A 15,210-nucleotide genomic window follows, 5' to 3' on the forward strand; every position below is an offset into this window, starting at 1 on the left:
CCACAACAGAAGATAAACTGATTGACTTTTTGTATCATTACCTAACTATAACACACATGCCCATGATTGTGCACTGTAGTTTGCTGTAATCAAATATTATATTTACTCATCCTCCAGCTTTGAGATTTTTAAATCAGCCAGTGCTTGTATAGTCCATTTGATGACATCCCTAGCCGCAACACAACAGAAACGAAGCACCCGGGACAACTGGATTACATTGCGAACTCTCGGCAATGTAATCTAGTTTACTTTTATTTTGAACTGGTGATCATGCCAACAACACTTCCTGTCAAAGGTTGACAATTCTCGCTCACCATACTGTACCTATGGAGAAGCAGCATTGTCACCATAGGACAGGATTACAAACACCTTCACTTCTACAGTGTTTCATAACACAGCGAAGATATTCAGCATCAGAAGTAGCTGGGATCAATGTAACTGATAACACTGCAGCAGAGGTGGTTATTAGTTGACAAGATTTCTAGCAGAATTAGCAATTTTTTTTGCAATCAAAAAGATGCAACTAAAAACTTTCAACTATATAGTTAACCTACCAAAAGGAACCAAAAGGGAAGTTCACTGCTAGGGTTCACATACCCTTTATAAAAGTATAATCCTGGTGCCATTTTGCATTTGTGTCTTTCCTGGACTTCTAGCTTCCATATGAACTATGCAAGCAGCTGCAACTACATCTAATAAGGCAGGCAGTGCTGTTCTAGTCAATGTATAAAGATTTTCCTTCCTCTTTTTTTATTTAAATATCATTTGTGATCATTTTAGGTCAGTTTTGCAATCCAGTTCTAACATGATGAACATCTTTCTTTGTTGCTAGTTTAGCATTACTAGTGATGCCATAGAGGTTATAGAAAATGTTAAAAATAACATTAAAAAAAGTAAGCAGTGAACAATAAATGTAACATTATGCCATACTTAGAAGACAACGGTCACACAATGAACTTGTGTTCCTAAGTGGATTTGGTCTTTTCTCTACATGCATAAATACACTAAATGAACATTACCCATGTTACAGTGTGCTGTGTAAATCAGCAGATTGTGTTAAGTTTGGGTTCTTGTCCTGGACTGTTAAATCCATCTATAAGGTTTCTATTACAGTCATCAATGTGTATACTTTCGCTGGAGATCTTGGAATAGGTGGCCTGACCAGTGAAATCCAGAAGATCTTCCAAGGCTCTGGAATTATTAGTCCCATTCTCCAAAGAAACACTTGGATTGAGGTCATTCAGCGGTGAAAATTCTGGGATGGATATGAGCTCTTCTTTAGATGCTGGACTGCGAGAAAATATTGACAATTACTTACAGAGATACCCAATGTGCAAACTAAAAGCCCATGTTATATACAAAAGGAAAAAGGAAGGCAAGGTAGGCAACTGCATTTATTAAAGTGGTTCTAAAGGCAGAGGGTTTTTTTTTACTTTAATGCATTCTATGCATTAAGGTAAAAAGCCTTCTGCGTACGGCTCTCCCCTCAGCCCCATCTCGATCCAGCGATGTGCATGAGCTGCGGCTCTTCTGGGTCTCTCTCTCATTGACTCATGCAGCAGTGGGAGTCTTTGGCTCCTGCTGCTGTCAATCACAGCCAGTGAGCCAATGAGGAGAGGTCAGTGGTGTGGCCAAGCCACGCTGTGTGTGTGTGAATGGATAATGTCTATTCACAAGAGCGTGGCTCAGGAGTGAGCATGCTCAAGTGCCCCCATAGCAAGAGGCTTGCTATTGTGGGCACTCAGCAGGGCTAAAGAGCCAGGACAGCAGGCGGGGAACCCAAAAAGAAGAGTTTTGCACAGAGCAGGCAAGTATAACATGTTTGTGTGTGTTTTTTTTTTTTTAATTACAACTTTTAGAATCCCTTTAATTACTGTATATAGGGGTTTTATGACATACTGGAAGGAAATTAAACCCTACACCCCATACATAAACCTGGCATTAAATAAATGAACAAAACTTCCATTTTCAGATGCTGCTTACCTGCTGGTTGTGCGGAGCCTTTAGCTTTAATGCTCCTTGAGTCACTGACGTGTACTAGGCATGCAGATAATCTATACCTGCATGCTTGTTCCAGGTCTGTAAATTCACTGGAGGGATGACAGGATCACGGGTATTTTTTTTTTTTTTTAATGTGTAGTGCAATTTTGTGGTTATATGTATGAATTTCCTGGGAATACATGGCATGTTTTTCTATTAGAGTATAGTTGTACCCACAAGTATGTACAGATTCTACAGTTTATGGAATAGTTGTACTTAAAACCCTACAGTATGTATATGGCTACTATATGGAGATTGTTGTAATTTAAAATAAAAATTATATACAGCAACTGCTGTAACCACTAAAGCTTACAAACAGCCTGCAGAAAGGGCTATATCAGACATTTCCAATAAGTTCTCTCAGCATGGGGTCTTTGAAAAGATGGGGACAGTTGATTTCAGGCAAGGTATATAATATTACTAAACATTTAGTAGAATTTTAAGGTAGATGAACAGTAACCACTTGTTTGAACCAACTGGAGCTGTCCTGGTCTCTTGGTCAAACATTTTCAGACACATTTTCATAACAAAATTACCTCTGTCTGATTCCACCCCATCCTAATGAAGTAAAGAAGTCTTAAGATTCTCAAGGGCATTTCCACAGGACTTTAAAACCATGCACATATACAATACATTCCCAACCTTTAATTCTGATCTCATGTGTAAATTCAATTAAAGTTACACAGAGAACTTCCACAAACCCTACTAGTTCCAAACTTGCAATGGAAAGAAAACATTTGAAAACTGTTTGAATGTTATAAGAAACAAAAATGTATTTCATGCTTTTTCCATACATGGCCTATTTTCAGGATTCTGCACTCACTTTCACCAACACAAAATAATTCACATTACATCATGAGATAAAAGAATTTCTCCATCCAGCCAATAATCATTTTAGGGCTTACTTTTAAAAAGCCAGTTACATTGGTCCAGCTTCGTGACTATATGGAGCCAGCTTGGACCAATGTAGACAAATATGTGCCATACTTGGCCAATCTCCATGGAGGCTGGAAATCACTGTAGTAGACACCACTATTATAGTGATCACTGATAACCTCTGGGTCTCATGCCAAGCACTGCCCTGCTGCTTAGTGAACACGGGTGGCTGCTTGCATGGCCCAAGCACCATTCACAGAACACTCTGCGTGTGTCCTCTGAATGGACAAGGCAAAGATCATGATAACAGTGCCTCAACTCTCCACCTCCACTCTTTACATTCATTGAGAAAATGCAAGCTCTCAAAATGTGTTCTTTGAATGGGGCATGTGCCCATGCAAAAGATGTCCTGTGTTCACAAAGCAGCAGGGCAGCCACTTGGCACAGGAACCAGAAGCTAGAGACGATCACTATAGTAGTGGTTCCTACTACAGTAGTTTAAAATTTCCAGCTTCCATTGGAGATCAGCTAGGTATGCCACATACATACTTATGGTAAAAAAATAAGGTGTAGGGAAGTTGCCAAAAACAAAATTATACATAAGGAAGATTAAGATTCCCCATGTTAAAAACCAGAAAAATACAATGTAAAATGCACATTTCCACATGTGAAAATAATCCAGTTATAAATGTATTATGTAAACTATGTTAACAAAGACATTACATTTATTTCACTTAGAACTTACACCACCCACAACAAAATCTAGTGTAATCCACCATTTTCCTTGGTGAGAGGCTGAAGTTGGAACTTTCTGTAGAGTAATGTCAATTTTGCTCCCCCCCCCCCCCCCCATCAATTACACCACAGTTCTCAAGTTTTCTGTTCTGTTTTTTTTGCCAATTTCTAATTTTGATCTTTATAAAGAGATTCCCTTCTATCTAGATATACTAGATATAGACTTTCACAAGGAACAGGGATCAAACAAAAGCCTCTGTTTTCCACCCTTACAGCATAATTCAACAAACTTTCTATGGGTCAAACCTTATTCTTCAGAACTCCATTCTTTTCTCTCCACCATACTGTACCTATCTTGACCTCTTTGCCTTCTAACCTAACCAATCTTTATTGTAAAACTCCCACTACCTTCTGTCACTACCATTTCCCATACCCAATTGGTCTATAGTGCTTCCCCTCTGCATCATCACTTTGATTATAAGCTTGTATAGGAAGGGCCCTCATCCATCATTGCTTGCAATCTAAATGAATGACACATGGTTGACATGCAGTATATGTTGCTGCTTTTTTTAAACTAATTAAGTACCTCACATCCATTGACTGAACTTCATCCGTGGAATCATCCAGACTGTTACATTTCACTTCAAATGCATCAAGTTGAATAAGGCTAACATTTGTTTTCAGGCCACTGGAGAACAATTCTTTAGGCTGTGTTTCAATGATTGCAACAGAAGGTTTCTTATTTTCTGTATGAGAGGATAACCCATTGACTTGCACTAAAATACCAGCATTCGGGAAAAAATAAAAGAGCAATCAGCACCCATATAAAAGTGTAGAATTGTATTTATTTACAACAGACCATGCTACTGAAGGTAATATCCCGTAAGTTATATTTGTATAGGTTATTGATGGTCAGTAGGGAGCATATGTGGACTTTCGATGAGACCGTACATAGGAGAATATTTATCATTACGCTGGAAGGTGTCTGTGTGACTGTTACTGGAAGCATAGTGAAGTACTTCAATAGGAATATAACTGTCTACCTTCACACAGCTCCAAGGCACAGACCTCCAATGTATTTGGGGAAACAGGTTGCAATATAACTCTACCCCTTGTAATTTGATATTAGAAGAAAGATCGTAAAATAATACAGTTTGCAAACGGCATTTTTTGCTTCTTGGTGGCTGTTAAGAGTTTGAAAATACTTGTCTTCTTGCCACATGGGTCTGTCCAGAGGCTCCTACATAGTTGTGGAATTCTATTTGTCTACAAATTCCCCTTAGGCACTTGGAGAAATCGTAAATGATTGTTGACCCAAAAATGAAATTCAATTGTACTCGAAATATGTGAGGCTGTATCCCCCATTTCTGGGGCAGTTCTCTGCCATCTTTACGTTTAGGGTGCTCCCAGTCATCCTAAAGCATTCTTCATATTATATAATAAATGGATAAAAATTTCAACAAGATGAGTGGGGCAACTACTTGTAACAGCAACAGTAAGTGTGAATCTCATGGACAGAGATCCTGCCACCCGAGTCACTAGCAGGTATAGGAAACCAATATCCAACGCAAATATAAATTGTTGGGTGGAATTTCCCACTGAACAAAAAGGAAAATCACAAAAGCCAATGAAAAAGTAAAAGGTAAATTACTGGCACTGCAGTAGCCTGTGTCCTCCCAAAACAGTTTTGTGTCACACATTTAATTTCTATTGGTACAATATACTAACCTAAAGTTAGACTTTTTTTTTTTTTTAAATCTGAATTACCCACCTGTTTTATTATCCCTTGTTATCCTTTCAGAAGTTAAAGATGACTGAACCTCAAGTTTTGATTCCTCTTTCTGGAAAAAAAAACAAAAAAACACACTATAACAAGGTTTTCATTTTTAAAATCCAATCATATGCAGAAATGGAACTGGAAAAACAAAGCTTGAACCATATGTAGTATACTGGTTATTTGTATTGTTATCTCAGGCAGTTACATATAATCCATCTCAGGTGAAAACAAAATGTACTTCCTGTACTTATTCAGCCATTCACATCCATCCCAGCCTAGCTTACAAATGAAAGCAATGACAACCTTACAAGTGCCTACACAATCTTTTTAGATCCAACTGGCTGATTTTAAAACTGAGCTAGCAAAAGTTTGCCTGCTTGGGCATAGGAAGGAGTGTGATGATTGCACTCTAGGGTTTGGAAAGTCACATCACGCAGCCTGCAATGGGAAGGGGGGTGGGGAATCAATGGCAGATCAGTTTAAATGTTTTACTTTAGTATTATTACTATTATTATACAGGATTTATATAGCGCCAATGGTTTGCATTATAGTGGGAGACAATACAGTAACAATACAGTTCAATACAAGAGGGAATTGAGGGCCCTGCTCCTTTATATACCAGTTCAATGTTCTAAAGAAAACACAGAAGCCATCGCAAGGAACATACCTTTGTTTCTTGAACTTCACTCCTCCTTGTCCTTTTCATGATCTCATCAATCCTCTATATAAAGTAAAAAAAGAACATCAGAAAATGGAGAGGTAGGTGGACGATGTCACAATCTCCATCTCACTCAGAGAAAACGCTGTACTCATAAAAATACAAAGCTCCCCATGAATGGCTAAGCAGCTGGCAGCCTTACTAGATATTGTACCGGGCGATGGGAAGTCGCTGTTATCACTGCCGAAAACACAGAGCTGTATACTATGTCGCTCATGTGACATACAGTTTATACAGTGCTAACAGCCACTGCATTGATTAGTAAAGAAAAAAATGTTTGGGACAGCTTGGTCCAAACAAAATATCTAAAGTCATAGCATACCTGGAATCAATCTGAAAAAGCAGTGAACAGTACTAAAATGCGGGTTCTATGTGGTCCAAGTATTTATGCTGGTCTTAAGGGATGAGCTAAATGAAGTTTTAATTTCTTCACTTTGGGTAAAATGTAGTCATTTTTGTGAAATACCATTTTTGCAAAATGTACTGAAGTCAATTTGAAAGGCGAAGGATCGCTTTAAAAATGTAATAGGCATTAAATGTCTCCTCTGGAGAATTTGAAAGTGATGGCATACAATTAAAGATCGAATACATATAACAAAAAAAAAAAAAGTGAAGAAAAAACAACAGTGAAAAAAACCCAGAAAAACACAAATACACTAAAATGAAATAAGCTAAACTAACTTGCATACACCTAAAAACCCCAACCCCTCTAAACAAAAGTTGAAAATCAAATTTTACCCAAGCAGCTCAATGAGCTAATGTGTGCTTCCACTTTGGTGAAATTTCACCAATGCTAAAGTCTGTAAATTTGCCAAATTTTCTCTATTCATCCCCATTAGTCATCACATTGATCACATGAACAGATAATCCTACACAGTAATCCTACACTGTGACAGAACATGATATGCTGATGCAAGCAATTTCTGCCAACACATATTCAGTAAACACCAGAAGGCTTACCTTCTTTCTTTCCAGTCGTTCTTGTTCAATCTGCTGTATGATCTGTTCTCGCTCTACTCTCATGGCTTCTGCTGCTTCTCGGGCCCTTATTTCAGCCTCTTCTTTCTAGAAGTATTGGTACAAATGTAGGTCTCAAATATAGCACTAGCATAAACAAGACCCAGGATGGTTATGTGATTTATGAAGACAACTATGTCATATTAAATTGAGGATGGCATTTAGGTAGAATAAGGAACAGAAGCTTCCAGAACACATGCCATCTCTGTTAAAGGTTTCAGGTTCATTTTATAGATTTCTTTTTTTAATGTTCATCACATAAAACATACATAAATACTCTGATTCACACACACAATTTGAAAATAAAAAACAACGAAAAGGCAATAAGCACAGAACATATGCTAGATTTTCATATGGTGTACTAAGCTTTCATGTGACATTAAAAGTGATTCTATGGGCTTAATAAAAAACAAAAAAAAAACAAAAAAAAACAACAAAAAAAAAACACAACACAGGTTGATACTTACCTGCTCTGTGCAGTGGTTTTGCATAGAGCAGCCCAGACCCTCCTCTTCTAGGGTCCCCCGATGGCGTTCCTGGCCCCTCCCTCCTGTCGGGTGCCCCCACAGAAAGCAGCTTGCTATGGTGGCACCTGAGCATGTGCACTCCTCAGCCAATGCTCCGAGTGTCCATTCACACACAGAGCCATGGCTCAGCCTGCCCCCTGTCTCTTCATTGGCTCACTGGCTGTGATTGACAGCGAGCGCCAATGACACCTGCTGCTGTCTCAGTCAATGAGGATAAAGAGTCTGGGGATAGCTGAGACTCCAGTGCACAATCACTGGATCGAGAGGGGGCTTAAGTGAGTATTTGGGGGAGGGGGGTGGGCTGTGGGAGAGGCTGCACAAAGAAAATGTTTTTACCTTGAGCCTTTACAGCCACTTTAAAGTTATCAGGTAATGAAAAGAATGCTTACAGAAAATGCTAATAGCCTGGCTATAATGCTGACCCATTATCTTGAAAAGCAAGATTTCCGAATATGGGAAAGAAATACTTTTTTTCTGGATTTATAATGGGAGCAAGACTAGGAGACACATTCAGTTTTTTGAAAAGTTCTGTGTGCTTTGCAATGGTTTAGTGGAGGTCTTTATGGCTGAATTTTTATTCTGTAATCAGAGACAAAACAGAAATATTTTATGACATGCACTGAATACATTATATTAAAATACTACCATATTGATCCTAAGCAGGTTTGATAACATTTTCAATAATTTAGGAAATGCATATAAACTAATCTTTGTTAGAAAAAAGAAAAAAAGAAAAAAAAAAAGAAAGAAAAGCAGGAAATGGCCACAAACTGACTGCTCTAAGATTTGGATTACAAACACAAAGGGAACTTTACTTACCTGGTCCGGCACACTGCTAGACTGGTTCCTGCAGCCTCTTCCCCCTTGCACAATGGTGGTCAAATACTTCTGACATAATAAAGACTGATGCAGGGACTAAAGCCCTGCATGGGGCGTGAGGACACTGAGGAACAATACACTGAATGAGCGCAGGGAAGCAATTTTTGCTGGGGAAGCGGAGGTAAGAAAGTCCTTTATCACCCCCTATACATAAATGAGCAGTGAACCCTTGGGCTTTAAACACAATGGGTAGCATAACATTATTTGCTGTTGATGCCATACCAGCATTCACTGGATTGGGACTGTTGTTGGAACTACCCAGCTACCCACTCTCCTTCCCCAGTAGTGAATAAAACAAACATTGCCCTACCTCTGCCTCCCCCAAATATTTGAGCAATTAACACTCGCAGAAGTCACTCACTGAAGGTTCTGCAGGTAGGAATGAGATGTCCATGCACTGGTACCGGCTTGCGGCAGGTTGGTATTATTGAGGAGGGGAGAGGGACCAAACTACAGAAGCAAGCCTGGTATGGAAGAAGGTGCAATGATCTCTGATGAGAAGAGACTGGTTAAAACTACTTTCCTCTTTAGGGCATGTGACTTAAGTGTTTGCTTCAGATTAGTTTGGCGCTAGAAGATTAGAAAAGAACTCTGCACAGTACTGGAACTTGCTGCAGTCATGGGTGGAGCATCATACTTAGCGTGCATTGCTGGGCTCATTCTTGCAGGGACTTCAAATACGACTATAGGCAAAACTTTGCCAATTTTTTTCCAATTTGGATAGAATAAGGGTGTTTTTTTTGCCATCCGTTTCCCATTGGGATGATTTACCTTCACTTCCTGTCCTATAGCCAAAACAGGGAGTGGCAGGAAATCCGTGCAAATTAAGGGAATCCCTTGGGGTCCCCCCAAGTCATAGAGAGGGTGTACCTCCCCAACAGAAACACAAACCGAAATTAAAACCTAATAGGTGTTCTAATCCAGCGTTTTTCAACCACTGTGCCGCGGCACACTAGTGTGCCATGAGATATTGTCTGGTGTGCCGTGGGAAAAATTGCCTCGGCTCACAAATAGACGGGCAAACTACGGCCCGCGGGCCGTATACGGCCCGGCGGACCTTTTAATCCGGCCCACGGAGCGTGATACTGTCAGGATGATCTGTCCCCCTCGACGTATCTGCGCATGTGCCGGAGATTGCCGATCGGCTGCTAATGCCTGAAACTGGCACATGCGCAGATACGTCGAGGGGGACAGATCCTCATAGGAGACCTACACCGGAACGGCGAGAGGAACGCGCGGCGCAAAGGTAAGTGAATTGACACAGGGGGGGCTTGGGGACTTAATATGGGGGATGAATTAATATGGGGAATGAATTACTATATGGGGGATGCATTACTATGGGGGATGAATTACTATGGGGGATGAATTACTATATGGGGGATGAATTACTATATGGGGGGTGAATTACTATATGGGGGGTGAATTACTATATGGGGGGTGAATTACTATGGGGGATGAATTACTATATGGGGGATGAATTACTATGGGGGATGAATTGCTATAGGGGGGATGAATTGCTATAGGGGGGATGAATTACTATGGGGGATGAATTACTATGGGGGATGAATTACTATATGGGGGATGAATTACTATATGGGGGGTGAATTACTATATGGGGGGTGAATTACTATATGGGGGATGAATTACTATGGGGGATGAATTACTATGGGGGATGAATTACTATATGGGGGATGTATTACTATGGGGGATGAATTACTATATGGGGGATGAATTACTATATGGGGGGATTAATTACTATGGGGGATGAATTACTATATGGGGGAGATGAATTACTATGGGGGATGAATTACTATGGGGGATGAATTACTATATGGGGGATGAATTACTATGGGGGATGAATTACTATGGGGGATGAATTACTATATGGGGGATGAATTACTATATGGGGGCTGAATTACTATATGGGGGCTGAATTACTATATGGGGGCTGAATTACTATATGGGGGATGAATTACTATGGGGGATGAATTACTATGGGGGATGAATTACTATGGTGGATGAATTACTATATGGGGGATTAATTACTATGCTTACTATGGGGGAATATTACTATACTTACTATGGATGACACATACACATCATTCATCTACTCTTGGTCCGGCCCCCGGGTCCAATTATAAAATACTTTATTATTTCATAATAAAGTAATTATAAAATAATTTCTTTGTGTTTGATTCCTATTCAAGAGAATTACTTTATATATAGTCAATATAGGCACAGAGGTAAATTTTTTTAACATTTTCTAATGGTGGTGTGCCTCGTGATTTTTTTCATGAAAAAAGTGTGCCTTTGCACAAAAAAGGTTGAAAAACACTGTTCTAATCTATCTCCACTTTGGCCAAACCTTAAAAAAGAAAAAAAAGAAAATGTTAGAAATGCCTTGCCTATCAGATGCAACTATGGGGGAAACATATCAGTGCTTGCTTTCAAGCCTCTCATGAAAATAATGGCATTATCTGAAGTGTTGTCTCTTTTTCAATGCCTACAAATGTGAATATTTTGTGTTTGCACACACAGTCACTTTTCCAGCAATAATCAAACTGTTACTAATGAAGATACCATTATGTCATTTACCTGCTTTTCCAGATAGGCCTGCAGTTCCTTTTCTTGTTTTTCCTTCAGAAGTCTTTCTTCCTCTGCTTTTCGGTTTGCTTCTTCTTCTGCTTTCCTTTTGGCTTCCTCCTCTTCTTGCTTTTTCTTCTCTGCCAGCAAAGCTGCTTCTGCTTGTAAACGTTGCCTCTCCTCCTCCGCCCTTCTCCTCTCCTCTTCCTTCTTCAGCCTGGAAGCACACAATACAGTAAGATTAGATTATTTTACAGGAGAGAAATGGGATGAAATTTCTTGTGAAACATCTGTAAAAATGAATTGGTTACCCTGTCACTAATATTACTGGATCGGCTCATTTCTAAACTACAAACTCGTCTCCTTAAGCTGGCCATAGACACAATGTGGAGCTTAAAGAAAACTTGTATGAGAAAAAAAAGAGCTGATTTTGCTTCTGTAAATGCTTGGCAATATGCTGATACTTTGTCTTAAATACTCTGAAGTCACTGATCTGGAACAAGTATTAAGGTATAGAGATCTATCTTATTTGACACATGCATGTTCCAGGTCAATGGCACAGAAGTATTGATAGCAAGACAGTAGAAGGAAATGGAATCTCAGTTCCCTCCCAACAGGAATAAAAAGTAAAAGACTAAAAATTGAGAGGATCAACACAACACATTAGTCCATAGACATATACTGTACGTGGCAATCTATATATTTTTGTAAGCAAGAAACTCCATTACTAGAATAGCCATAGTTTTTGAGTCAAATGTTTTATTCCAAGAGTTTTGAGACCCATATCAATTACAACCGTACAGTAAACATAACACTTGTAAAATGGTTATTGCATCTCTCTAAGCTGAACAAAAAAAGAAGCAGAGAGCCAAGGAGTAAGAATAGATATTAAGAACAAAATTGGACAGCTAAGAGGCTGTGCTCTATGAAATAACAGCTGAAAACCACGGTAAAGCTGGAGGAGAAAAGGGAAGGGGAGATCAGGAACAGAAAGAACAAAAAACTAAAAAGAGTAATAAAAGTAGTCAGCGTAATCCACCCTGTCACTGATAAATATTCAGGACAAATAGCAAGATGTCCAGGATCTGGAAACCTTAAAAAAAAAAATAAAAAATCAGAAAGGAAAATGTGCAAGAAACATGGTGCCCATTTACTGTGAGATTAAGGTATGGAATTTGTCTGAAGACTAGCCATAGTTTTTAACACTTGCTAATATTTAAACTACAGTTTTCGGTGTGGTAGAAAACATCTATGGCTCAAATAATATCATCAATAGCTCCCCATCCAAACTATTTATTGATATATGTAGCCTTATTCAATAAAGGATTAATGCTATAACCTATAAAAAAAAAAAAAAAAAAAAACTTTGGAAAAGGCTGGTTGTCCTTAAACATTGAATGTTTTAAAAATATAATCATATTCTTATCTTTTTAAATGCATTATGTACAGTACAGATATGGCAATATGATAAAATTAAACTTTAATTTATATAGAGCCATTAACGTTAGCTTCTCAAAGTGTTTTACAAATGCAAGAGAAACAAAAACCCAAGAAATCCACAAGATTAAACAAAAGAAAAAAAAAGGGATAATTAAGTGAAAGCTCATGTAAAGAAAAAGGTTTTTAGATTTGATTTGAATGAATTTCAGGAAGAGGACTCTGATATTCTTTGGAAGTGAATTCCAGAGTTTTGGGGCATAGCAGGAGAAGGCTCTGTCTCCCATCGCGTGCGTGCCACGCCACGAATGGGGTGCCAACCACAAAGTTCCTTATACTGTAGGTGAGCAGGAGAATTTTAAAATCTATGTGAAACCTTACGGGTAGCCAGTGCAAGGACTTCAGGATAGGGGTAATATGGTCATTTGTACCAGACCAAGTGACTATTATGGCTGCAGAATTTGTACATATTGTAGTCAATAGTGGATTTAGGCATACCAGCAAGTAGAGCACTGCAGTAGTTAAGTCAGGAAAACACAAATGTATGGATCAATTTTTCAGCTACAGTGCATGATAGCATAGGACGCAGGTGAGCTCAAGTGGGGAAAAAAAGATGCTCTAACAACATTTTGTACATGTAGCTCAAAGGTTAAACTAGCATCAAATATCACCCCTAGATTTTTCAGTTTAGACTGAAACTCAAGTAAAGTGTCATCGATAGACAGATTACCAAGACTGGCCTTACTAATTGATGGGGGATCCCAATATGCATGACTTCAGTCTTGTCACAGTTTAATTGAAGCAAATCGTGGGCCATCCAAGTTTTTATATCACAAATACAGTTAGATTGGAGAGAAGCCAAAGTAGAATCCGGTTTAGTGTGGATGTATATCTTAGTGTCATCAGAATAGAAGTGATAATTGAGCCCATGTGATCCAAGTAGTTGGCCAAGTGGAAACATGTAAATATTAAAAAGTAAGGGACCCAAGATTGAGCCCTGATGAACACCGAACTTGACTGCAACAAGTACAGATTGGAATCCACCAAGAGAAATAAAGTGATAGCAATCAGTGAGATATGACTTAAACCATTTTAAAACTAATTCTGAGACTTTAAATATGGTTTCAAAGTGAGAGAGTAAAAGATTATAATCTGCAGTATCAAAGGCAGAACGAAGATCCAGTAGGATAAGAATAGTTAGTGAGCCGTAATCGGAAGCGAACAGAAGGTCATTAGTGATTTTGACCAAGGCGATCAAATAGGTTATTTAAAGTCAGGTGGTTATGTAATTGAGGTGTCACAGCCTGCTTGAGGATCTTGGCAAGGAAGGGTAAAGTTAGGTATGGGGTGAAAGTTGTTTAAATTGTCCAGACCAATGGTTTTTTTTGGTACTGAGGTGATGGCTACAGTTTTAAAGATCATTGGTGCAAAACCAGTGCTAAGGGAGTCATTTATGATATTGAGAATAATGCATAGGGAACTAAAACAGGATATAAATAAATAAGATCAAGTATGCAGGTGGAAGATTTCATATTAGAGACCAATTTAATCAGAGATGCAGAGTCAAATAGAGAGAAGTGGGAAAGAGGAGAACCAGTAAAACTGGGTGGGTCAGGAAGTGATGTGGAAAAACGTGCTGTGTTAAGAATTTGATATCTTACTATGAGGCCTGTAATGTAAAGGGGCAAGGTTTTAATAATCTATCAATGATGCAGAAGAGTTGTCTAGGGTTTCTAAGACTTTTTTCAATGGCATGGGAAAAATAGATTGACCTAGCAGTCTCAATTTAACCCATATAGTCACACAAATAATCCTTCCAAATCTGATAATGAACAGTTAGGCCAGAACAGTGCCACCTACGCTCAAGGCTCCACAAGACTGCCTTCATTGATTGTAGGTGGTAATTATACCAGGGAGCTGGATGGAAAAATTAGATGGTTCTAAGAGTTTTAAATGGGGCAAAGGTGTCAAGGGAATTGGTATGAGGAGTGGCAGCCAAACGCTCCAGCTCTCCCTCCACAACCAGAAGAGCCATAATAAGTCATAGGTATGTTTGGTTACTCTAGGCAAGCTGTTCTGATACACATTGTAAAACTACTTAAGCTCAACTGTAAATAAAAATACACCAGGTCTGCATAAAAATATTGTAAATTTGTGTTTACACCTATTAATTTTAACTGTGCTGGGTGGGCTAGTGTAATAATACCTATGATGTAGACACAGTATTAGGAAGGTGGGTACTTCAACAACAGCAATCAGTCTGTGCCTATGCCCCCTACTGTTATCTAAATTATTACAATACAAAATACTCATCTGTATGTTTATATTATACTTCTTTATATACATTTTCCTTTTGATCATCAACCTGACCCACCTCTCAGCCTCCTCGCGCTCACGTCTTTCTTGCTCTTCTTGTTCCTTCTGGAATCGTGCCTGACGCCTCTTCTCTGCCAGTATCTTTGCAGCCTCATCAGCATCAGTTGTCCCTGCTGTGATTTTTCCAGAGCCTTGAACAGGAAAGGCATAATAAATTGCAGACAATGTATAAAGTCCCTTCAAACCCCTGTTGATTGGTGAAAGTACAGCAGCAGTTTTTGTAAGGCTGGCGCTGTCCATAGTGC

General features: G+C 38.9%; 1 protein-coding gene across 15 annotated transcripts in view; it reads right to left on the reverse strand.

Moving 5' to 3' along the window:
- Positions 1–15,210, reverse strand: part of MAP7D2 (MAP7 domain containing 2) — a 219,649-nt gene that overhangs the window by 10,336 nt on the left and 194,103 nt on the right. For 11 of the 15 annotated variants that reach the window (XM_089683915.1, XM_089683921.1, XM_089683914.1 and 8 more), the window contains 7 exons: positions 14,964–15,096; positions 11,165–11,369; positions 7,107–7,211; positions 6,096–6,149; positions 5,423–5,492; positions 4,238–4,427; positions 1,020–1,290 (listed from right to left, as the gene is read on the reverse strand). In XM_089683915.1, the coding sequence (XP_089540041.1) occupies positions 1,044–1,290; positions 4,238–4,427; positions 5,423–5,492; positions 6,096–6,149; positions 7,107–7,211; positions 11,165–11,369; positions 14,964–15,096 (1,004 nt within the window). In that variant the 3' untranslated portion in view covers positions 1,020–1,043. The remainder of the gene's footprint in view (positions 1–1,019; positions 1,291–4,237; positions 4,428–5,422; positions 5,493–6,095; positions 6,150–7,106; positions 7,212–11,164; positions 11,370–14,963; positions 15,097–15,210) is intronic. The other 4 variants (XM_089683917.1, XM_089683920.1, XM_089683916.1 and 1 more) reach the window with 3 other exon arrangements.

Source organism: Staurois parvus, unplaced genomic scaffold (assembly GCF_062004578.1).
Source record: "Staurois parvus isolate SC_StPar_1 unplaced genomic scaffold, SC_StPar_1.0 ptg000327l, whole genome shotgun sequence".
Taxonomy (NCBI): Eukaryota; Metazoa; Chordata; class Amphibia; order Anura; family Ranidae; genus Staurois; species Staurois parvus.